Source organism: Dunckerocampus dactyliophorus, chromosome 6, assembly GCF_027744805.1.
Source record: "Dunckerocampus dactyliophorus isolate RoL2022-P2 chromosome 6, RoL_Ddac_1.1, whole genome shotgun sequence".
NCBI classification, from domain to species: Eukaryota; Metazoa; Chordata; class Actinopteri; order Syngnathiformes; family Syngnathidae; genus Dunckerocampus; species Dunckerocampus dactyliophorus.
The window spans coordinates 4919971-4943249 of NC_072824.1; the positions used below are offsets into that span (position 1 = coordinate 4919971).

General features: G+C 42.5%; 1 protein-coding gene across 2 annotated transcripts; it reads right to left on the reverse strand.

The window, feature by feature from the left end:
• Positions 1 to 1249: 1249 nt before the first annotated feature.
• Positions 1250 to 22831, reverse strand: LOC129182257 (ras-related C3 botulinum toxin substrate 2). 2 transcript variants are annotated; one of them, XM_054778114.1, is made up of 7 exons: positions 22721 to 22831; positions 12075 to 12146; positions 11846 to 11963; positions 11178 to 11240; positions 8083 to 8242; positions 3689 to 3823; positions 1252 to 2578 (listed from the first exon to the last, which is right to left on the reverse strand). In XM_054778114.1, the coding sequence occupies exons 1-6, from the start codon at positions 22753 to 22755 to the stop codon at positions 3693 to 3695; spliced, it is 579 nt and encodes a 192-aa protein (XP_054634089.1). In that variant the 5' UTR covers positions 22756 to 22831; the 3' UTR covers positions 1252 to 2578; positions 3689 to 3692. The 2 variants fall into 2 exon arrangements, with proteins under 2 accessions (XP_054634090.1, XP_054634089.1); XM_054778115.1 differs by lacking the exon at positions 11178 to 11240 and having other exon boundaries at positions 1250 to 2578.
• Between the last annotated feature and the right edge of the window lie 448 nt (positions 22832 to 23279).

Consider the following 23279-nt stretch of genomic DNA (forward strand, 5'->3'; position numbering starts at 1 on the left):
GTTTCTAGTCGACAATGTTGTGTCAATACAAGAACCCTGTAGATGTGATGATTCATATCGCCCTCATTTGGATACATTTGGTATACTGTACAACAGCATGCGTAGAAATTTGCTGGCAAAACAAGGACCTTATTTGAATGTAGCTTCCTGAGCGCTGTGGAACAAAACTGTCAATTGGTAGACCCAAAATAATGTCACCTGAGCTGGAGGATCCCGTTGACTGTGAAGGTTGTTACTGGTGCCGAGTGCAGTCCGATAACCATCAGACGCCATCTACAAGAGAAGGGTTTAAAGTAGAAAAAGGTCTTCAAAGGCCTCGTCCCCTTTAACGGCCCAAAAGGTTTGCAGGAGAGCATCAAACGTGGGACATCGAAAGGAGGAAGAATGTTTTATTCTCTAATGAGAAAAAATGTAACCTTGACGGCCCTAATAGCTTCCAACGTTACTGACATGACAAGGAGATCCCACCTGAGATGTTTTACACACGAGACAGTGGAGGGGGGTCCATCATGGTCCTTCAATGGAACAATGAAACTTCATGTTGTGCAGGGGCGTCAAATGGCAGCTGGCTATGTGGAGATGTTGCAGGGGGAACCCCTCATGACTGAAGGCCCTCGTCTGTGTGGTAATGACTGGCTTTTTCAACAGAGCAGCAACGTAGCTTCTTGCAATTTTTCAATTGGTCTTACAATTTTGATCAGGAGTGTATACCGCCAAGATCACAAAGCCTGCTCTGTTGCATGAAAATAAGATGAAAAAGCAACAGATAAAAAAGGATGGAGAGACTACGAGGGCACACACCTTCACCTGTTTAAAACAAGTATTTCTACAATGAAACCAGTGTTCTGGCAGGGTGATACAATCTAGTAGCAAATATGGGCCGCTCATGTCCACTGTTTTTACTTTTTATGTCAATCATGACTTGCCATAGGAATTTTTTTTTTCTTTCTGTGGCGGAAACGGGCTTCCATAGTTACCTGCCTTACTACACGCGGCATCAAGCCTTATTAGCGTCTTATCAGCCTGGTTGTGGCTTGTCCATCACTCAAGCTGAACTGCCCGTTATAGTGTTCACTGCCCCTGGTGGCCATTATGCAGAATGCAGCCACCATGGTGTCTGGTGTATTCATTTTCCTGCAAATGTTTTATGAAATAGCGTGAAATGCTTGTATGTAACTGAGCGTCACTCAAGTGGCAGGTGGCAGTGTTCAGGGAATCACGTAGATTGAAGATTTGTTGGGAGTTTTTTATTCATGGGTCAATAAAGTTGCAGGTGAAAAGTGTTGAATTATAAACAGAGACAAAACATCACTGGGAGGCTTTTTATTATTTTAAAGCACATTTATATGGCCTGCAGAGACACAGAGAGCAGAACAGATGTTTTAACGTTTGGATCTCTTTAGATCAGGGCTTTTTTTTTTTCACAATAAAATAATGCAATGTTTTGTATGGTGCTTAGCTTGCAAACATGTTCGTGTTCGGGAATGTATATTAATATATGAAAAATAATAATGCACTCCTATTTTTTCAGTTTTTTTGTGTAAAACACCTTTCAACATACACAGATAACAGCAATAATAATCAAGTTTTAGCTTTAAAAATACCATTTCAGCTCAAGAGCTTAAAGAAACAATAAAAAAAAAAATGAGTTGGGTGATAATAGTGCTGTTCATTTGGGTCATCCTTACACTGGGTGGCGCTCTAAGGCATTTGTTAGGCACTGCAGGTCAACATATGCAGGCTATGCTATGCTAACGTTCTCTGTCGTACCTTTTTTTTCTTTTCAGTGCGGCCCGAAACCTTTGTCATGTTCCGTAGGGCTTTGTTTTTATTCATACAATATATATGTATATATATTCATATTCATACACCGCGAGCTGATTAAAAAAAATAAAAATAAAGCCGTGAGCCAAAAATCGCACTTTGGGCATGGCTGCCTTAGCGTGTGCAGGTGTTCCTGAAAGGTGTTCCTGAAACTGTCCCTTGGGCGTCTAAGACAACACAGCCATGCTTGGGCTAATTTGTTTTCACACGCACTCGATAATGAGTGTGATTAATCCGCTAGCTGGTGGTCAGATGTGCTGCAGGCAGGCGGCAAAAATACATTGAGATGAATGAGACGGCGACGGCCCTCATTCATCTCGCATCTCATGATGATGATGATTGGGCCGATAACGCTAATGATGATGAAGCACAGGAATGATCTCCCAACAGAAAATCTGTTCCCGTATTTTAATCACAGCAAATAACACATTCATCACACATTTTGATCCAAATACAGCTTTTGACGTTGAGAATTTGGCTAGCTTACTGTACATTCTCAGCATGATACGCTCAGTGTCCACTTTATTAGGTACTTAACATTGGATTACTTGTCATTTTTATACATTTCAAAGTTAATAAGAGGTTTTAAATACAGAACAAAAGTACTGTGACGTTGACGGCAGGCGTAGCTAATAAAAGGTCAGCGAGCGTGGGTCTTTCCCGACTTGAATTTGTTGGTTTTGCTCGGAAGCGTTCCTTTTAAGGTCAATGCAGCTCTTTGTAGTCGTCATTCTTCTGGCACATCTGGAATGTTCTAGTTAGTTCAAAAACAGACAGGCTTCACTACACATTGTAAAATAAATCCGCTACAGGTGTGGGAGATGTAAGTTGAATTGTTTTGTTGTTAAAATGTAATGTTAGCGCATTAGCTCACATAGCTATGCTAGCGTTGCTAATGTTTGACTTCCTTCGCAATGGGGATTTGGGGTTGTGATAAACTTTAGAGGCGTTTATTTGTGAAATTGTTGTCGAAATTCCAAATGCTACGACCTCAGTTGTTTGACGTTCGAGGCTCCAACTGTGCTAGCAACATTTTGTACTTGGAAGCTGGATGAACTGAAGACTTGTGATGTACATTGAGATTTCACGACAGAGGTTCAAATTCTGACATTTTGTGCTACTTTAGAGGCTTATCAAACAATATTGTATATGATGACATCAAGCAGGCTTCGCTACACACCATAAACTAAAGCTCTGGCCATTCTGTCTGTCAGCTACAGACGTGGGAGCTGTAAGTTTGATTGTTTTGTTTCTCCTCAGCAAAAAGGCTAACCTCGCGTGATCTTGCTGTTCAAATGTAATGCTAGTGTGGCTAACTTGTGACTTCATGTCTGAAATTTTACGACCTCAGCGGCATTCGCCATTCATTTAGACGCTAGCAATATTTTGTATCTTGGAAGACTGAAGACTGGTGACCTACGTTGAGGTTTCGCATTCCGTCTTGTGACGTTTTGTGCTGCTTTTGAAGATCATGTAACAATACTGCATACATTGATGTAAAGCAGGCTTTGCTACACATCTTGAAACAAAGCCCTGCCAACTATCTGGCAGTCAGCTACAGACATGGGAGCTGTAGGTTTGATTGTGTTTTTCTTATCGGCTAACCTAGCATGACATTAAGTTAGCTTTGCTAGTCTTCCTGTCCTACTCCTTCTTGTTAAGTTGTTGTAAGCGATGTACGGCATCTGTAACCTTGGACTACAAGTACACAAAGCGCTTCTTGGAGACACACAGCTCATTAGCATTAAAGCTACACGCACACACAAAAGGCTACGTTCCCAACAGGGCTTACTAAAAACACTTATTAACACACATCCAGTCCTCTATTGTTGAAAAATACTGTAGTACGAGACGTATAAAGTACCTTCTCAGAGCAGGGAGCATGGCTTCTTCTTGACTTTGGGGGGCTGAGGAATGAGGACCGCTCTGATGGCTTCATCGAACACCGTCTTCAGACCTCTCTGGGTCAGCGCCGAACACTCCAGGTACTTCACTGCATCTGGAACGCACACACATACGGGTTTCCATGTTTTTTATCATCGCTTGTGGGTACCACCCTTTCTAAAGGTGCTACAAGGATGAAAAAAATCAGGTACTCTAGCCACATTTTTCTAAGCTCAGACACGACTTCATACGGTCCTCCATGACACCGAGGCGCTGCTTCCGTGTTGTCGGCCCATGCGGATCTCCCAGCGGGGCTGTGTGCCGGCGAATCTCCGCTCGCTCAGCCGCCTCCCTCACCTGGCTGACGGACGCTCGGTTCATACCGCGCTGATTAACATCAGATCTCTTACAAATAAAACATTTATTCTGAATGACTTCTTCATGACTCATGACCTGGATTTCCTCCTGTGACTGAGACCTGGTTGAAACCAGGGGAGAACAGCGCCTTCTCGGAGCTCCTCCCACCCGGCTGTTCCTTCCTCAGCACAAGTGGCGGCTTGGCTGCTATATTCAAGGACAGCTTCAGATGCAGAATAATAACGGGGAATAATTATTCTAGCTTTGAGCTGCAGCTGTTTGTGATCGACTTCATCTGCCCCGTGCTGTGCGCCACAGTCTATTGCCCACCTAAATTTAATAAGGACTTTCCTACAGGAATTTTCTGAATTTCTGTCTGACTTTATCCCAAAGTTTGATAGTCTGTTGATCTGTGGGGACTTTAATATTCATGTTTGTTGTGCAACAAACCAAATGGCTAATGAGTTTAAACAGCTTTTGGACTCCTTTGGCCTCACTCAGTCTGTTAATGCACCAACACATGACCATGGCCACACTCTGGACCTAGTCGTCTCTCGTGGGCTTTCTGTTTCCCTCAGAGAAATTGTAGACACAGCTATATCTGATCACCTCCCCATTATCTTTGACTTTGCTGCCCCCCCACCTGCCAATAAGCCTGTTTCTTCAGCCCTCAGACGCCGCATCTTCAGTCCATTAACAGCTGGAGTGTTTGCTGCTGCCTTCAGGGACTCTCAGCTACATACTGTCACTAGGCCGGTTCCTCCTCTTTGTCCAGACAGCCTACTCTCCACCTTCCATTCTACATGTACTGAGATTCTGGACTCTGTTGCCCCTTTTCGGCAAAAAAGCACTAAAACCAAGTCTGATCCCTGGTTGAATGACCACACCCGGCTGCTCAGACAACAATGTAGACAGGCTGAACGGCGGTGGAAAAAAGACAGATTGCATGTTTCCCTGGGTTGGTTGAGGGACAGATTGGCCACCTATCAGAGAGCCCTGAAGGAGGCCAAGTCCAAATATCTGTCCTCCATTATAACCAACAGCTCTCACCAACCAAGACTCTTATTTAAAACCATTGACTCTGTTATGAACCCACGCCCCACTATTCTGTCTGATGCCACCACTACAACATGTGAAGAGTTTGTCTCATTGTTCTCTGACAAAGTGGCATCTATCAGGAAGAACATCAGCAGCTCAGGGATGTCTTCTGAGGATGTACATGGTCGTCCTGCACAGACTGCCGTCTTTGAGCAGTTTGAGACCATTTCTCTGGTGTCTCTTACCAAGGTGGTTAGTGGCATGAAACCCACTAACTGTCCCCTAGATGTCATCCCAGCCAAGTTTTTAAAAGAGGTTTTTAATTCTGTTGGGTCAAGTTTGCTTGTTTTTATAAACACCTGTCTTAATTTAGGATCTGTCCCAGCTGCCTTCAAACATGCTGTGGTTAGACCCCTCCTAAAAAACCTCATCTCGACCCCTCTGTGCTGTCCAATTTTAGGCCTGTCTCACACTTGCCCTTTCTTTCAAAGGTTTTAGAAAAAGTTGTTTTTACTCAGTTACAAACTTTCCTAGAGATGAACTCTGTTCTTGATAAATTCCAGTCTGGTTTTAGATCCCGACATAGCACTGAGTCGGCGCTGTTAAAGGTGCACAATGACATTGCCCTGTCTGTTTATGCTGGGAATCCCGCTGTGTTGGTGCTGCTGGACCTCACAGCGGCCTTTGATACAGTTGACCATGCAGTCCTTGTATCCCGCCTAGACCGCTGTGTCGGTATCCAAGGCATTGCTCTCCAGTGGTTTAGGTCATACCTGGCTAATAGGAGCTTCTCCGTTATGATCGGTGACCTCTGCTCCTCCCATGCATCCCTCTCGTGCGGGGTGCCACAGGGATCCATCCTTGGCCTTGTTCTGTTTTCTCTGTATTTATTACCCCTGGGTTCAATTTTGGAAAGACATAATTTGTCTTTTCATCTCTATGCTGATGACCTGCAGATATATCTGCCTATTAGACCCACTGACAATACTGCTCCCACTAGGCTGCTCGATTGTATTACTGATGTAAAGCAGTGGCTGGATCAGAACTTTTTACATTTAAATGACAGCAAAACAGAGTGTATTTTATTTGGTATGTCACCAACATTGCACACTGTTGCAGCGAATTTCGTCTATCTGGCCCCCTTTTTTTAAACCTGATGTCAAAAATCTTGGGGTCATATTCGATAGTGGACTTAAATTCGACAAACAGATTAGCTCTGTCATTAGGACGAGCTTCTTTCAGCTCCGTCTTCTGGCTAAAGTGAAGCCTTTTTTAGGTCAGCGGGATCTTGAGAAAGCGATCCATGCTTTCATCAGCACAAGACTGGACGACTACAACGCACTTTACGTTGGCCTGAGCCAGACCTCAATTTCGCGTCTGCAGTTGGTCCAGAACGCTGCTGCCCGGTTTTTAACAAACATGCCCAGACGTGAGCACTGTCATCACTCCACTGGCTTCCAGTTCGTTTTAGAATCGATTTTAAAATTTTAGTATTTGTTTTTAATGCCATTAACGGCCTTGCTCCGTCGTACTTGTCGGAGCTTTTAACTATCCGCAATCACGGCAGGGCCCTGCGTTCCTCGGGACAGCTTCTGTTAGAAGTCCCACGGGCAAAATACAAACAGTGGGGCGAACGCTGTTTCTCCGTCGCTGCTCCCAGACTGGAACAAACTGCCCACTGACATTCGCACCACTACTGAAGTCGGCCTTTTTAAATCGAAATTGAAAACTCATTTTTTTAGACAGGCGTTTAACACCGACTAGGGCGGTCTTGTATTTTATGCATTTTTAGTTCTTGTTGACTCCCATTTTATGTACTTTTAAAGGCTTTTAGCACTCTGCAGCACTGAAGCATTTTCTTATAGAGTTTTTATTCTGTGTTTACTTTGTGTTCATGTTTTATGCTGTGTTCTTATGTTTCGTCTTATTGTAAAGCACTTTGGGAGCCCGTGGGCTATTGTAAAGCGCTATATAAATAAACTTTGATTGATTGATTGATTGATTGACTTCAAATATCTGAATTGTTGATGCAATGGATTATCTCGTGCTATGTGGGGACATAAGCCAAATGGGGACCTTATGAACATAATATTTGCATAATTCACACCCGCCAAGTCCAATGTGATTAGTGGGGACTTTGCAACAAGTATATTACCAATGACATGTTCAGATTGTTACATTTTTTAAAAAGGTTTTGGATCAAGAGATGAAGAAATCAACTATTAGTATCACATTTCAGATTTCAACCTTTAATGGCCAATAATGCAACAACTATACCTAGCTCCTGCACTAACTATAGCTTTCCTCTAAGTTGATTGACAGTTGAACACTTATTCAATAATTAATTGATTCTAATTTGTCATACAAATGCACTTACCTTGTGTCTCACCTTGGCTCCACAGGACAAATTCTTTACTTGTAAATTGGCACACACCTTCAATTATCCTTTTTTCTTCTTCTATAATCATTCCTTATGGGGACCAGGAAGTGGGCGGCACCCAACCATTTATGGAAAAGTGTGTGTGGAGAGCGATGTGTGCAGTACCAGCCACAAACTACTGGGGGAGCTTGTGGGCATGCCACAAACACACACACACACGCACACACACACACACACAGCCATTGAAAACCACACGGGCACCTTCAGAACAGCTTCTGGGTTAATTTAAAACCATTTTCTTTATGGGGACCTGATTTGTGGTCCCCATACTGAAATCGGTCCCCATGACGTGACTGTGTAAACAGATCTTTGTCCGCACAAAGATAGGATTACCAACACATACACACACACACATACACACACACACACACACTGTGTGAACCCTGCACTGTATGGACAAAAGTATTTGGACAGCTACAGGAAATGAAAAGTGAAGAAAATGCAGTGTCTTTGAATGACTGTGGCGGCGTGTCTGTGGGAATTGTCGTGTATTGTGTTGCACGTCGAATCACCACAGCCGTTCCTAATGTTCTGGTTACCGATCTCCTTGGCCAGAGCGAGGCCCTGCGGGTACGTGATGGGCGACAGCTTCTTCTCCTTCAGCTTGTCGATGGTGTCCTTCTCGTCCCTCAGGTCCAGCTTGGTGCCCACCAGGATGATGGGCGTGGAGGGGCAGTGGTGGCGCACCTCCGGGTACCACTGAAGCGGGAAAAGAGGTGAGTAAGAGATGAGGAGAAGAAGGGAAAAGAACGATTGTTGTCAAGACGGAAAGGTGTGAGATGCCCCGTTGGTGAATAGCTGGTGATTGCTGATGGATGGAGGCGGGATGCCGTGCATCGATACTTAACGCTTTGATTGGCTTGGCATTTGTACGCTTGGCTGCCTTCACATCATTGATTTAGAACCTCTACAAAGGAAACAAGTGGACTTGCATCAATGCCACCAACTCCAATGTCCTTTGTGTTTTCTTTTTTGGGGTGTTAAAGTTAAAGAATGAGTTAGCAAGCTACTTCCTTCTTCAAGGAGGATGATGAGATGACAGATGAGTGGACCATTCCATTTTTGTTTCTTAGTCATGGGGGCAACGGTTCTATTGTAGCTCAAATGTATCAAGAGGAATTCTTGAGGAGCACATCCATGTACAGTGGTGTGAAAGTGTTTGCCTCCTCCCTGATTTCTTTATTTTTTGCATGTTTGTCCCACTTAAATGTTTCAGGTCATCAAACAAATGTAAATATTAGCCAATGACATTGCAACTGAACACAAAATGCAGTTTTTAAATAAACTTTTTATTATTAAGGGAGAAAAAATGTCCAAACCTAAATGGCCCTGTGTGAAAAAGTGATTTCCCCCTGTTAAAACATAACTGAGATTGAGATATATCAGTGTGTAAAAGGTTATGAAGCCAACAGTAAAATATGGTGGTGGTAGTGTGATGGTCTGGGGATGTTTGGCTGCTTCAGGGCCTGGAAGACTTGCTGTGATAAATGGAACCATGAATTCTGCTGTCTGCCAAAACATCCTGAAGGAGAATGTCCGTCCATCTGTTGGTGACCTCAAGCTGAAACCAACTTGGGTTCTGCAGCAGGACAATGATCCAAAACACACCAGCAAGTCCACCTCTGAATGGCTGAAGAAAAACAAAATGAAGACTTTGGAGTGGCCTAGTCAAAGTCCTGACCTGAATCCTATTGAGATGCTGTGGCATGACCTTAAAAAGGCGCTTCATGCTGGAAAACCCTCCAATGTGACTGAATGACAACAATTCTGCAAAGATGAGTGGGCCAAAATTCCTCCACAGTTTTGATTGCTGATTGATTGCAGTTGTTGCTGCTAAGGGTGGCTCAACCACTTATTAGGTTTAGGGGGAAATCACTTTTCCACACAGGGCCATGTAGCTTTGGACATTTTTTCTCCCTTAACAATAAAAAGTTTCATTTAAAATCTGTATTTTGTGTTCAGTTGTGTTGTCATTGACTAATATTTAAATTTGTTTGATGATCTGAAGCATTTACGTGTGACAAAGATGCAAAAAAAATAAGAGTGCAGGAATGTTCTAGTTAGTTCAAAAACAGACAGGCTTCGCTACACATTGTAAAATAAATCCGCTACAGGCGTGGGAGATGTAAGTTGAATCGTTTTGTTGTTAAAATGTAATGTTAGCGCATTAGCTCACATAGCTATGCTAGCGTTGCTAATGTTTGACTTCCTTCGCAATGGGGATTTGGAGTTGTGATAGACTTTAAAGGCGTTTATTTGTGAAATTTTTGTTGAAATTCCAAATGCTACGACCTCAGTTGTGTTTGACGTTCGAGGCTCCAACTGTGCTAGCAACATTTTGTACTTGGAAGCTGGATGAACTGAAGACTTGTGACGTGCGTTGAGATTTCACGACAGAGGTTCAAATTCTGACATTTTGTGCTACTTTAGAGGCTTATTAAACAATATTGTACATGGTGACATAAAGCAGGCTTCGCTACACACCATAAACTAAGACAAAGATGCAAAAAAGATACAAAGATGTAAAAAAATAAGAGCAGGAAGGGGGCAACCACTTTTTCATCCCAATGTATGTTAGCTAGCAGCCAATTTTAGGGGACTGTTTCCATTAGCACTCAAAACAGCAAAAAGAGAACATAAAATAAAAAGCACCAAATTTTGAGGAACACGTCCAATGTTAGCTAACAGCCTACTTCATGGTTCGTGGAGAAGGACGTGGACGCTACCGTTTACATTTTAGAGCGGGGGAGTCAACGACTCTAACGTGACACAAACGTCAAAAAGAGAAAATCAAAAGAGTAAAAAAAAATCCAGATGTTTACTCGTTCTTATCACTGTTGCCAACTTTTCAGAAAGAAAAGTCACTATTGACTGTCTTAGAAGTCGCCAGATGATGTCACTGTCTAATTTGCATATCATTTGCATATGATCTTGTAAAATGCGGTAGGACAAAAAAGCATACTCTCATAGGAAAGACAAAAAAGTGAGTAAAAACAGCTTCATTACGTTTAGAGCGACAAATAAACTTGATTGTTTCTTAAAATGAGCACAAGTGGACAGCGAATAACATGATGCTGTGTTTATTCTATTCTTCTGGTGAACATAAAGTCTGTAACTGCAATTCATTTGCAGTTTGGATGCATAGAGCCCCACATCGTGCTTGTGACCTGCCAACAGCACCTGCCGCTGCTCAATGAGAAGACACAACGCAGTAAAATACGGGCTTTCACCATATTGGAAAAGTCCCCAAAGTCGCTGGATTTGTCGCTAGTTGCTTTTGAGAAAATATGTCGTCAAGGGGGGCTGGAATGTCGCCAGATCGAGCGAGTCGGCAACACGGTTTTTTATGTTTGTTAGCTCACAGGAGTTTTTGGTTGGAGGAACAGACCACTCACTTCCTGGTTCGTCCTAAGCTACGACGAGCTTTTGTCTCTCATTTGTATTTGTATTGTTACGTTCATATTTATTTAATTCATATTTTAATGTATATTTTTGTTCCTATTTTTAGATTTTTATGTGTATTTTTCAAGATAAGCGGAGTATGATTCCATGGTGGCCGGTAATAGCATACAGCGCATGGACAGCTCATCAGGAGCTTATTAACGAGCGCTTGTAAACATCCTATGTGACTCACCTTAGCTCGGACGTTCTCGTGCGACGCAGGACTCACCAGGGAGAAGCAAATCAGAAACACATCCTGGATGCACAAAAACAAAAAGTGCTTCAAAAAATACTACCGGTATTTGAATATTCAAGCAAGTTTGATCGATTTTTCCCTCCATTTTGTCTGTAGAGGAGAAACTAGATTTAGTAAAAACTGCAAGAACCCAAGTTGGCCTCCTGGTGGTACAAGACATTATTAGCACCACGTCTAACCTGTCAGTTCCCTCAGAAACGACACGTGGATGCAGAGAGATGACGATGCTGGGATTAATGCCAAAGAAAGAAATGGCCTGAGGTCTATAGCAATGATTAGCACATCACAGCACACCATGGCAATGCCCATGAAAATATGCCCCCTGGTGGCTGTATGTGTTTCAGTATAAGTACCTTTTCAGAAAAATCTTTAAAAAAAAATTGCATCTAGAAATGATCCGTGCTTCATTGGTGCTGCACACCGCATCCAAACGCTTGGAGAGTGCTTCAAAATCGCTTGCATGGCTAGCGGTTTCCATAGCGACCACGCTCGTTAAAGACGAGCAGCAACGCATGGCATTCTCAACTCCTCTCTGGTTACCATGGAGACAAACACCACTTTTTAATGACATATATAGTAATAGATTTATTTGTTTGTGTGCGTACCGTCTGGGGGTAGGACAGGGGGCGGAGCCTGTCGTAGTCCTCCTGTCCGGCCGTGTCCCAGAGGCCCAGATTGACCGGCTTGCTGTCCACCATCACGTTGGCCGAGTAGTTGTCAAAACTAAAGTGTAGGCAGCAAAGAAGAAAGAAAAACATTGATTTGGCATGCATGTCATTCTGATCGACACAACATACGCACAATGTAGCAACAGGTATGTGTGTGTGTGCTCACACTGTCGGAATGTATTCACCAGGGAAGGCGTTGGTTGTGTAGCTGATGAGAAGACATGTTTTCCCAACAGCCCTAAAACACACACAAAAATAAAAACAAAGCATGTATACTGTATACCGTACTGTATTACCCAATAAGCTGTAGTAGACATAAGAGAAAATAAACTCACAGGTTTTAGCATTGTTCCTTTTTTTTACTTCCTGTTCTGCACAGTACTTCCCGCCAATGTAACATCACTGACACCTAGTGACCAGTGTAGAATGCTACATATCATCACAGCGTCTTTGAATACGTCGTCTGAATACCTTATATTTGTATTTTGCTTCATTTAGCCATTTCTATGCTGGAAAATGCTTCATTTGTGAAAAAAAGGTAAAATTGACTTTAATATGCATCATTTTTGACAACAACAAGCTGTATTCAACCACGAAACAGCATGATTTATTCATATGTTTTTGAAAAAGCGTGATATAGTGAAGGTGTTCAGTTGAGCGACATGATCGTCGGATAAGGTGCGTTTGTGGTGATCGTTGCACAGGTCAGCTGTTGGTTCCTGCTTCGACCTTCCGACCTGTCGCACCTCCTCCGGTGCCAATGCGGGCAGCTGCAGGGTCGTCAGCTGGAGGCCGCCGTTCACAGATGTTTCGCCCCCTATACCAGTACATCTCCCGGCAGGGGGGCAGTGGCGTATGGGGACGTCTCCCCGCCACTCCCTGCAGCTGCCCTCAAGGGGGTGTTAGCCCCCATCCTTTTTCCTTCCTCCAAAGCCACAGCCAGTAGCTCGCCTTCTCAGCCTCCTCTTCCAGCTCCTTCAACGCTTTCCGCAGGCTTGTCCCTGTCGTCCCAGCACTGCGGAGCAGTTGGACTGCCATCTTGCCAACAAAGCCCCTGCTTCCAACCTCCACAGGGTGTACCCTGGCTCTCCAGCCAGCCTCTCGGCACTCCGCTGCCAGCTCGGAGTATTTGAGGTGTTTCCTCTCGTGGGCTGCTGTCATGCCCTCTTCCCAGGGGATGGTTAGCTCGATCAAGTGGACTGATCTCTCCACTGCAGACCACGTGACAATGTCTGGTCCGAGAGTAGTTGTTATGATCTCTCTCGGGAACACTAGTTGTCTTCTGAGATCCACCAGCATTTGCCACTCCTTGCCTGGTCTCAGGATGGTAACTCCCTGCGTGGGTGCTCTGCGCATTTCGCCTGGCTTGACGAAAGCAGCTAGCGCCGGCCTTACCTTTGTCTGGGTGCGGTTTGCAGCCACCCTGCATCTTTCAAGGTGCTCTGCCAACTTGGCTAGCACCTGGTCGTGGCGCCACCTAAACCGTCCCTGGGTCAACGCCACCTTGCATCCTGATAGGATGTGCTGGAGGCTAGCCTTGGTGGTACTGCACAGCGGACAGCCTACCTCACTCCCGAACCACTGAGTGAGGTTCCGGGAAGGAAGCTTAGTCTGCTCTGTGGTGTCCTCCAAATGTCTGCCCAGCTGATGCGCCTCTGCACGGTAGCCTCCCATCGTGTCCAGGCTCTTTGGCTGCCCTGGGATATCGCCTTTATGTGGAAGTGCTCCTGCTTCACCCTGGTGACTTCGTCCACCACCATGGTCTTCCTCTGCCTCATGGTAGCTTAGGACCAGAACTGTCGTGGTGCTGCCCAGCCTAGGCCAGTGCGACCTGTCTGGGTTGGCCCCATCACCTCTTTGTGTTGCAGGCTGGAGATGGCGTTCTCTACCTCGGCAGGTGCTTTCCATTTACGGCCTGTGCGGATTGGGACTTTTGCACTCCTTATTAGATGGTCAGCAGAGTCCTTCATCTCAAGTACAAGGCGTGCCTTCTCCTGCTTGTACCCGAGACTGATGGATTTCAAAGGGAGCTCCAGCATGTTCCATCCAAAGAGGCCTGCATCTGAGAAGCAGCGAGGTAATCCCATCCACTTCCTGATGTATCTGTTGGTCAGGCTGTCCATCTTGCTGACCTCTGAAATGGGGACCTCGCAGATCTTAAGTGGCCACATCACATGTTGGTATAGTGTGTGCTGGTAGCACCACACCTTGTGCTTCCCTAGCAGCTGGCTTTGGTCTATCCTTGCCAACCCCTCGGCAAGTTGTTGTTTGGCCTGCTTTCCCATCTGTCTGTCAGACAAGTCCGCAGTGTACTGCCTTCCCAGGCTCTTGAGTGGCTTTTCAGCGAGCTGTGGAATTGGCTCTCCTCCTGCCACAAAGGTAGTCTTGACTTGGGGGACTCCTTTCCTTATTGACAGACTTCTTGATTTTGCTGCCTTTACCTTCATTCTTGCCCACGTGATCAGCTCATCAAAACGCTCAAGGAGTCGTGTTGTACATGGCGCCGTCTGAAGGATGGTTGTGATGTCATCCATGTAGCTCCTTAGTGGTGGGTGTTGTATATATATTTGTGTGTGTTTAGTTAATTTAAATATGGTTGTATTATAGTTAAGAATATGGTAGTGTTGTGCAATAGATGTGATAGTTATGTGAAATGACATGTTTGAACGACAGGTGTCGCCAATTCGCAAGGTTGTACAGAGCGTAGAAGAAGTAGTTCAGGAAGAGAACAAAAAACCCGAAAAAGTGTTACAGACGCATGTTGAACGTATGTTGTGTTACGAAGTAAAGAAAAACCAAGAAACGACACCTCTGACGTCAACTTCATTCTGTGACTAGCAACGAAGTTACAGCTAAGTTACCACAGTGGGAGCCTCTCCCCTGATGGTAGCCTGATCCCTCCAACGACCTGCCTGGCCCCTCTGAGGATGACTTCGAAGGCTGTCACAAACAGGATTGGGGAGTGGCACATCTCATGGCGATTCCTCGTTCAAGCCGTTGCCATCCAGTTGTGCAGCCTTCCAGCGGAAAGCACATGTGCAGGTTGTCAAAGTATCTGGTAATGATGTTCTTTACACACTCTGGAACATGGAAGAAGTCCAAGGCGAAGTCTATCAAATTATGCGGCACTGAACCGTATGCGTTGGCAAGATCTAGCCACACAACATGCAGGTCCCGCTTTTCCCTCTTTGCCTGCTGGATTTGTTCCCAAATCATGGAGGAGTGCTCAATGCATCCAGGGAAACCAGGGATTCCAGCTTTCTGGCAGCTTGTGTCGATGTAATCATTTGCCATGAGGAAGTTGGTCATTCTCATGGCCAGGATGGAGAAGAATATCTTCCCCTCCACGTTGAGCAGGGCAATGCTTCTAAACTGGCTGATGGTACTGGAGTTTTCCTCTTTTGGTATGAATACACCAATTGCTTGCTGCCACTTTGTTGGCACTCGCTGGCTCCTCCAAGCTGTCCTCATGAGTCTCCACAGTATCCTCACCACTTGAGGGCAGTTCTTGTATAGCTTATACGGGAGCCCGTTTGGCCCGGGGGCTGACGCTGACCTTGCCTTCCTGATGACATCCTCCACTTCCCGCAACTTGGGTGGGGAGGTGTCAAACTGCGTTGCTGGTGGGTTTGGGCGTGGGACATGTCCTGGGGAGCCGAGCGGGATGGCTTGTCTGTTGTCACTGTACTGGCTCTTGATGTAACTCTCCAGCTCCTCCTTGGAGGCATCTAGCTTCCCGCTCCGCTTCTCATCCAGCAACTACCAAGCGTACTTGAAGGGGTCTTTAAAAAAGCTGGTTCTCTCTTTCTCTCTCTTCTTCCTCCTCCTTCTGATCCTCTCCACTCTGCGCAGCCTGGCGAGCTTTTGCCTGAGCTCGTCCCACAGCTCCTTAAGGCCAGCTTTCTTCTCAGGTGTAGCTTTCCGCCAGTTCACTCTCCCTGCTTCCTTTCCCTGCGGCTCGTCTCCGCTGGGGTCCACCTCCCTCACAGGGCTACCTTCCGCCACCTCAGACATCCCAGCACTGTTGGGTCCTGCAGCGCAAAGGTTGCAAACCTGGCTTTGGGTCCCTATATCTGATCTGCTTGCGCAGTGCGAGGATGCTGGTCTGTCTGCTCTGTCTGTGTATTGTTAGTGTAATGCTACTTGTGCTTCAACTATGTCAGAAAAGAGTAAAAAAATTTAAAAAGTTATGAGAATATAGTCACAATTCTACAAGAATAAACTTGTCATATTATGAGGAAAAATAATGTCATTTTAATAGCATGAAGTTGAAATATTGAAGAAAAAAGATAGATACTTATATATTTATCTCCATAATATATAATATTTCCTTATATTATATTTTATCCATCCATCTATTTTCTATGCCACTTCTCCTCATTAGGGTCACAGGGGCACGCTGGAGCCTATCCCAGCTGACTTCTTTATATTAATCTCTATAATGATCTCCAAGAGAAATTCACATTTCCCGCAGCTCTGCAAACATGTCATAATGAACTTAATCACTTAATAAAACAACCAAGGCAGGATATGACAGATAAGGAAAAATGAGAAAATAGAATACGAATAAATAAATAAATATGGAACAGATCACATCAAATTGTAGTGCAATAATACATAAAAAATGAAAATAATATATAATAAGGTAATAAGTCCATTATGAGGTCCATTATCCATTATGAGGAAAAAAAACCAAAATTGTTTTCATTTTGGGAAAATTTGGTTGGGGAAAAGTTAAAATATTACGAGAATAAAGTATGAATATAATAATAGAATAGAAATAATAATAATAGATAGAAAATGCAGAAAAGCAACAGCAAAAACGGAAAAACTCAGCATTAATTTTACAAGAATAAAGTCAAAATATTAAGAAAAAAAAGTTGTACTCTAACATGAGAAAGTCTAGAGTTAGGCATAAAGCTAAATTATTAAAGAAAAGAATGTTTTGTTTTTTTTAAGTCGTACTATTAGGAGAAACAAACAAAACAGTGACAAAGGTTGTCATTTTTGGAAAATTAGGTAGCAGGAAAAGTTAGAATGTTAGGAGAATAAAGTCAAAATATCACGGGAATAAAGTCAGAATTATTAATTAGAAGAAAATTTACGCGACGAAAGTTGAAATATTTGGAAAATATTTTGAAAAAAACAGATGTAATTTTACTAGAATGAAGTCAGAATATTAAAAGAAACATTTTTACAAGAATAAACGTATTCTACATATATTAGGAGGAAAAAATAAGGAAGGAAATTGGTAAAATTAGGAAAAATGTCATTTTGTAGCATAGAGTTGAAACTGGGGAGAATGTTACATTACAGGAATAAAGTAAAAATATTATGGCATAATATAAATGATAATATAATATAGATAATATGGCAATAAAGCCAGAATATTATCAGAAAAAAAAGGGAAAACAAGAGCAAAGACCGAAGTTGATATTAACAATAGCCTTTTTCACTCATGTCACAAAGCTGAGATGCAGTTTTTGTCTTGAAATATACAGTAAATAACTTCTTCGCATATCTACATGTGTTGCTTTACAAAATATCACAGTTTTTTTCCACTAAGTGGAAAAACACCACGCAGTGTTTGCAACATGGCAAAAAATCCAATCAACTCAAACTAGCTGGCAGGAGCTGTAGTTGGGCCCCCGTGATAAAATAAACAGTTTTGCGTGACCGAGTCAGTGCCAGCACGTGTCGATACGCGTGCGCATCGGAAAAAAGGAAGTGTTGGCGAAAACAGGAAGTGGCTGGATTTAAACCATCACACCTGATCTCTTTATGCTGCTCTCGTTTTGTCATGTTGTTGGGGTTTTTTCATCCTTATCACACGTCACATCTTCTGTCACCGCCGCACAGGATGTTAGAATGAGGTCAAACAAGTAGATAAACATTGTTACCTCCACCAGGGAGCGTACTGTATCTTTGCAGCTTCCTTGCAGTTTCATCATTTCTATTGAATTTGCCTTTGTCTTTATATGATGCATGCTCCCAAAAATGTAGCTTTCTCATCCCGTTTGAAGCTACCGTAATGTGTACGCATGGTCAAACCAGATCTAATCCACATTGAACATTTTCCAGACACTTAGAAGCTGTTAGACTTTTATATATATAGCAGGAGTGGTACAGTCCAAGAATCCAGCATGTCTACTGGTTGCCTTTCTCCATCAAGCAGGAAGTAGCTCACCAATTAACAAACCAACCGACAAACAAATCCCAATTTACTTCACATTTAGTTCGCCTGGGTGGAAAGTCATGTGAAGCTTTGCGTTGACTTCCGACTGTTTGTGACACCGATGATGCTGCGTGGAGGCTGAACCAGTGTGAGACCTGTTCATGTTTACTCATTTGCTCCACTTCTGCTTCACAACTTCCGCCATGATGGCCCCATTTCCCACCAAGCTGGAAGCGTGCGATTGGGCAAAATGTCTGGTTAAGATGAAAGACTTAAGAATCAAGCCGCCTCGTCCAAGATTTCATGGATTCATTCATCGATTCAAATCTGTGTCGCATTCCAGACGTCCCTCGCCACATCACGTTCAAATTTCACAGCTTCACCCCATCAACCCTTCATCATGCTGTTTCGTGGTTGAGTATGGCCTACTATTAGTAAAAATATATGCATATTTAAGAAAATTGGATGTGTTTTTTTGAACTAAAATACAAATAAAGTCATCCCTTGCGGTTAATTGGTTCCAGACTTGAAATAATTATAATAAAAAAGAATTATATTTATTCACTATATTGGTGGCAGCGCGGGACAAAAGTTTGGCGTTAAATTTGATGTAAAACGTGCTGTCATATTTTAATGCCATTAACATTTTACAGACTGTTTTTAATTGTCAGCCTAATAAAGGACAAATTGCTTCCCTTTTGAACTGAAAACGAGACATGTAGCTCTGTTTCGAAACACTGCACGATTCCGTTTTTCAACGCAGCCCTAGTAGTACTATCCACTCTCCTTCTTTTGCCATTCCCTCACCTCCTTCCTTGCTTTCCTATTTCCTAAAACAGATGTTATATTGCTATGCAGATGGAGGGGTGGTTGGGCAATACGGAGGTTTACTTTCTGGTCAACGTGGATTTAACGTCTACTGCCAAAAACAAATAGATTGCTGTTGATCGTTTAATGACTACTGTAAATTCCAGTGTGCAAGCTGCTACTTTGAACCCTGCCGCTTATACAGCGGTGCGGTAATTTATGGCTAAATTCCAATCTCGTGATATCTCCTTTACCTCAGAACTACTACTAATTGTTGAAATACTGTTCCACTTGCGAGTCAGTGAGGAAACGGTAGATCTTTCTTTGGCAGGAGCCAATCATGAGCTATCAGTGCACTCATAACAAGCTTGTCAACTCATTGTATATTCATCACACAGCAACTTAACATTCAAAAGGTATACCTGACAAATATACACACGTACCAATACGAGCTTGAAATTAAAAAAAAAAACCTTTCCCATAATGAATTTTGTCTGAGCAACACATTCATTGGGGCGCTGCAATGACGTCAGCCTCCCTCTGGGCTCTGAGCTTTAGGCTCCTCTGGCTCTCTCTGGTGGACAGAGGCCGCATTGCCGCGCCATCCATTCATTTTCTATGATGCTTGTCCTCCAATGAAATGCGTTGCTCAAACGATATGCATTATGGGAAAATATTAAAATGTTTTTATTCATTGTAAACTCATATTGGTACATTTTTGTATATTTCTTAGGTACACCATTTGAGTGTTAAGTTTTTGTGTGATGAGTGCAGTGTTGTTTGTAAGATGACACCGTGAGTCAGACTGTTATATTGAGTAATGACTTGCAATTTCTGAGTTTTTTCATAACTCGTGATTGTCTCCTGTCAAATAAAGAGCTGCCTGGTCCTCATAGACTCGTGCGCGTCGCAATATGCCATTTTATGACGTGGACACGTGCAGCTTATACACACCGGAATTTACGGTATATTAGAAGAAAAAAAAATCAACCCATGTAGCAAAATCATATTTTAATTTGTACCTATTTTTTGGGGCCCCTGTCAGTCAGGGGCCCTTGGAATTGCCCTAACTTTGCCCCGTTACGGTGTTCCTGCACACGAGGGCGATGTCCTATCCAGGTATATGTCTTAAATGGCTTATTTTCTCTGATTATGTGTACTATATTGGGCAATAGAAGTGATTACAGTTAGATCCATATAGATTTGGACACTGACACACGTGTTTTGTTTTACCTGTTTAATGAAACATATTCCAATTATAGTTATATAATAGACATGGACATAAAGTGTAGACTTCCAGCTTTCATTTGAGGGTACATGCGCCACCCCATTTTAAAAGGGACCAAAAGTTATTGGACAATTGACTCAAAGGCCATTTCATGGGCGGGTGTAGCTTCACCACACACTCTCTCACAGTGCCTCAGGCCACTAGCGAAAGCTAACGTTACATATTGGAGCTGCCGCCACCACTGCCGTGTTTTTGTTTTTGAGTTTGGAAAAGTTCCGGTAATGCTTCAAAATGACCAAAACACAGCAAAATACTGTAAGTGTTACATGTACCTGTTACAGTATGGATATGAAACCATAAAACCTGGTTGTAGATTTTTGGAGGTGTTTTAACAGCAGGCTTTCTAGGCGGAATAGGTGTGTCCCAATACGTCCATTAATTAGCTGCCTCTTTTGATCTGTTTTTACATCTTTAAAAAACACCGAAAAGAGAAAGGTGTGTTCATGTCTCACATAAAGATTGTGGGTGACAAAATTAAAAAAAAAAGTAAAAACCCAAGCCTCAAGAATAGGAAGGCTAGATTGGACCTTGCTTAAAAAAAAAAAAAAAAAAACACATCTTAAAAAGCCAGTACAGTTCTGGATGAAGGTCAACCTCTACCAGAATGATGGCAAGAAAAAAAGTATGGAGAAAGTGTGGCACAGCTCACGATCCAAAGCATAGCACGTCTTGTGTAAAACATGGCGGAGGCAGTGTGATGGCTTGGGCTTGGGATGTCCATGAGTTCCAGACTTCAGGCATTTTCGATACAGTCTACAAGAATATGATTCGATTCGGTATACACTAGGTCCCCAACTTACGAACATCTGACTAGCGAACACTCACGGATACGAATACAAGCCGACTGGTCTATATTTTATTTTATTTTGCCTTGTAGTCAGTCGCTCAATCAGTATTTATACTGTACATGCTTGACCAGTAGAGGGCACTGTGACACTGCTAATGGGACCAACAGAGGCAGCGTTAGAGCTAATGAAACCAACAGAGGAAGAGTTAGATGCTGGGGAGATAAAGCTAAATGGAAAGCTAAATTATACAACCCAGACAGAGCGTGTGATTAAAGTTTATGAAGAGTTAATAGGCCTGCTTAATTCTACACCACCCACAGAACACTACCTCTTTTAGAAGAGTCTAACCACGACGACCATTTGTCCTTTTTTTCAATATCTCCTCCAACTCCTCCACCACAACGACGTATGCTCGACCACTCCTCTTCAAAGGTAAATAACATTTATCATTATGTATTATTATATCATTATTATTATTGTTTTTTCATTAATTATCCTCGTTTAATATTACTACTGCATCTAAACTCATATTTACATACATACACATATACTGTATATGTATACACGTACATGTAGTACCTATATCATTGGTAATATTACCTTTTCCCCTACTTAAGAACGATTCAACATAAGGACGGTCGTCTGGAACCAATTCGTTGGTTGGGGACTTTGTGTAATTCAGTTCCATATGATTCAACTGTACATGTTGTACATGTTATAATCTTACATTATAAAATAAAGAAGCCAATTCATTTTGATATAAAAGTGTCATTCTTACAGTATTTTCAAATGTGTATCCCCAAGCCTGCTGTAAGGCACGGGTCCCCAACCACCAGGCCGCGGGAAATGTTCAGGTGCAATGATAAAAAAAAAAAAAAAATACACGCACAAAAATAAAATTAAATCACTTGTAAATAAGTATTGCCAAAAAAAATTATGTAAAGGGATATAATTTTTTATTAAAGAATAATATACAGTTAGAAATCCCACAGTTCTTGCATGATTAATGGGAGCAGCGACTTGTCTCACTTTGTTCGACGGCCCTTGAACACACCATCAAACTTTCTCCCCCGCTGCATAGATAAACTACTATACTGTATTTTTACCCTTATTATTTCACCTCATATTTGGTCCCAAATTCTGATACTACAGTATGTGGGAATGCATAAAGATGACATTTCATGACCGTATTGAGTGCTACATGTGCACGTTTGTTGGGTGCACCTCTCTGACAAACAAAGTCCAGGCTCATACTGGTGGATGGTGGCGCTGTATTCATTAAGTGCTTTTAATTTGATGTTGTTCCTGTCTTACTTTCACACAATACATAATAAGATCAATTAGATGGCTAATGCTAGGGTTAGGGTTAGGCTTCCCATCCATTCTCGCCTTCAGTCATTCTATGGCATAACTACGAAAATACAGGTATTCAATTTAGAAATAAGGAATCCTACTTGGTGGAAATTCACTTATCACTTATAAACGAGGGATTAGTGTCCTCAGGTCTTCTAACCTAAACTAAAGCGACTATGCATGATATGCTGCATTTCTGGAACTAATAGCGTCTTTTCTTTTCTTTTTTTTAGTTAAATTTCCTGCCCTGCAATTTTTTCTTCTTCTTCGCACACCTCACCTCGCTCAGACGACACATCACAGCGGAAGTCGCTCCCGGTCGCCAACAGCACATTCTTATGTTGATGACACCAAGCCGACCAACAAAGTCAAGTATAAAGTGAAGAAAGTTAAAGGCGTACCCGTCTCCCACCACCACACACTTGATGGCTTGCATCCTGGTCCACTCGGCACTGCTCACACACACTGCACACACTCCAAGAGGCAGCGCTATGTGAGGCTACAGGAAATTGTAACACACACGCTCTTCCGCCTTCTGCTGTGTGTGTCAATGCATTGCGGTAAGTGCACTACATTCCTCATGAAGGTGTTGCAGCCACTTCTTTTTAACTTCCTCTTACACTTATTTACTAAATGCATGTGATTTAGTTTTTTTCAATTTGGCATACATATATATATATAAAATAATATTAAATGTTATTAAAAAGATTATTAAAAAGCAAAAATATACACAACAGACACGTGTATTTTGTAAGTTATGTAATAACTGTATGTGTAACAAATAATGTAATAATCAAATCTAACATTGTTTGGAATTTCTGTAACTGAACAAAGATTTATCCCATAACAACCTTGTTGATATAAATATTGTAATACAGTAATATAGATCAAATAATGACATCATACTGGAAATTATTATATATATAAAGCATAAACATAGAAATAATATATTGGAATAAA

Bases quoted from the DNA above. Each gene is read 5' to 3' on its own strand.
- LOC129182257 (XM_054778114.1), bottom strand. From the start codon at position 22,755: ATGCAAGCCATCAAGTGTGTGGTGGTGGGAGACGG. The intron at 11,964-12,074 runs GTGAGCACACAC...CCTACACTTTAG, and splicing joins GGTGAATACATTCCGACAGT to TTTTGACAACTACTCGGCCA. The intron at 3,824-8,082 runs GTAACCAGAACA...TGTGCGTTCCAG, and splicing joins CGCTCTGGCCAAGGAGATCG to ATGCAGTGAAGTACCTGGAG.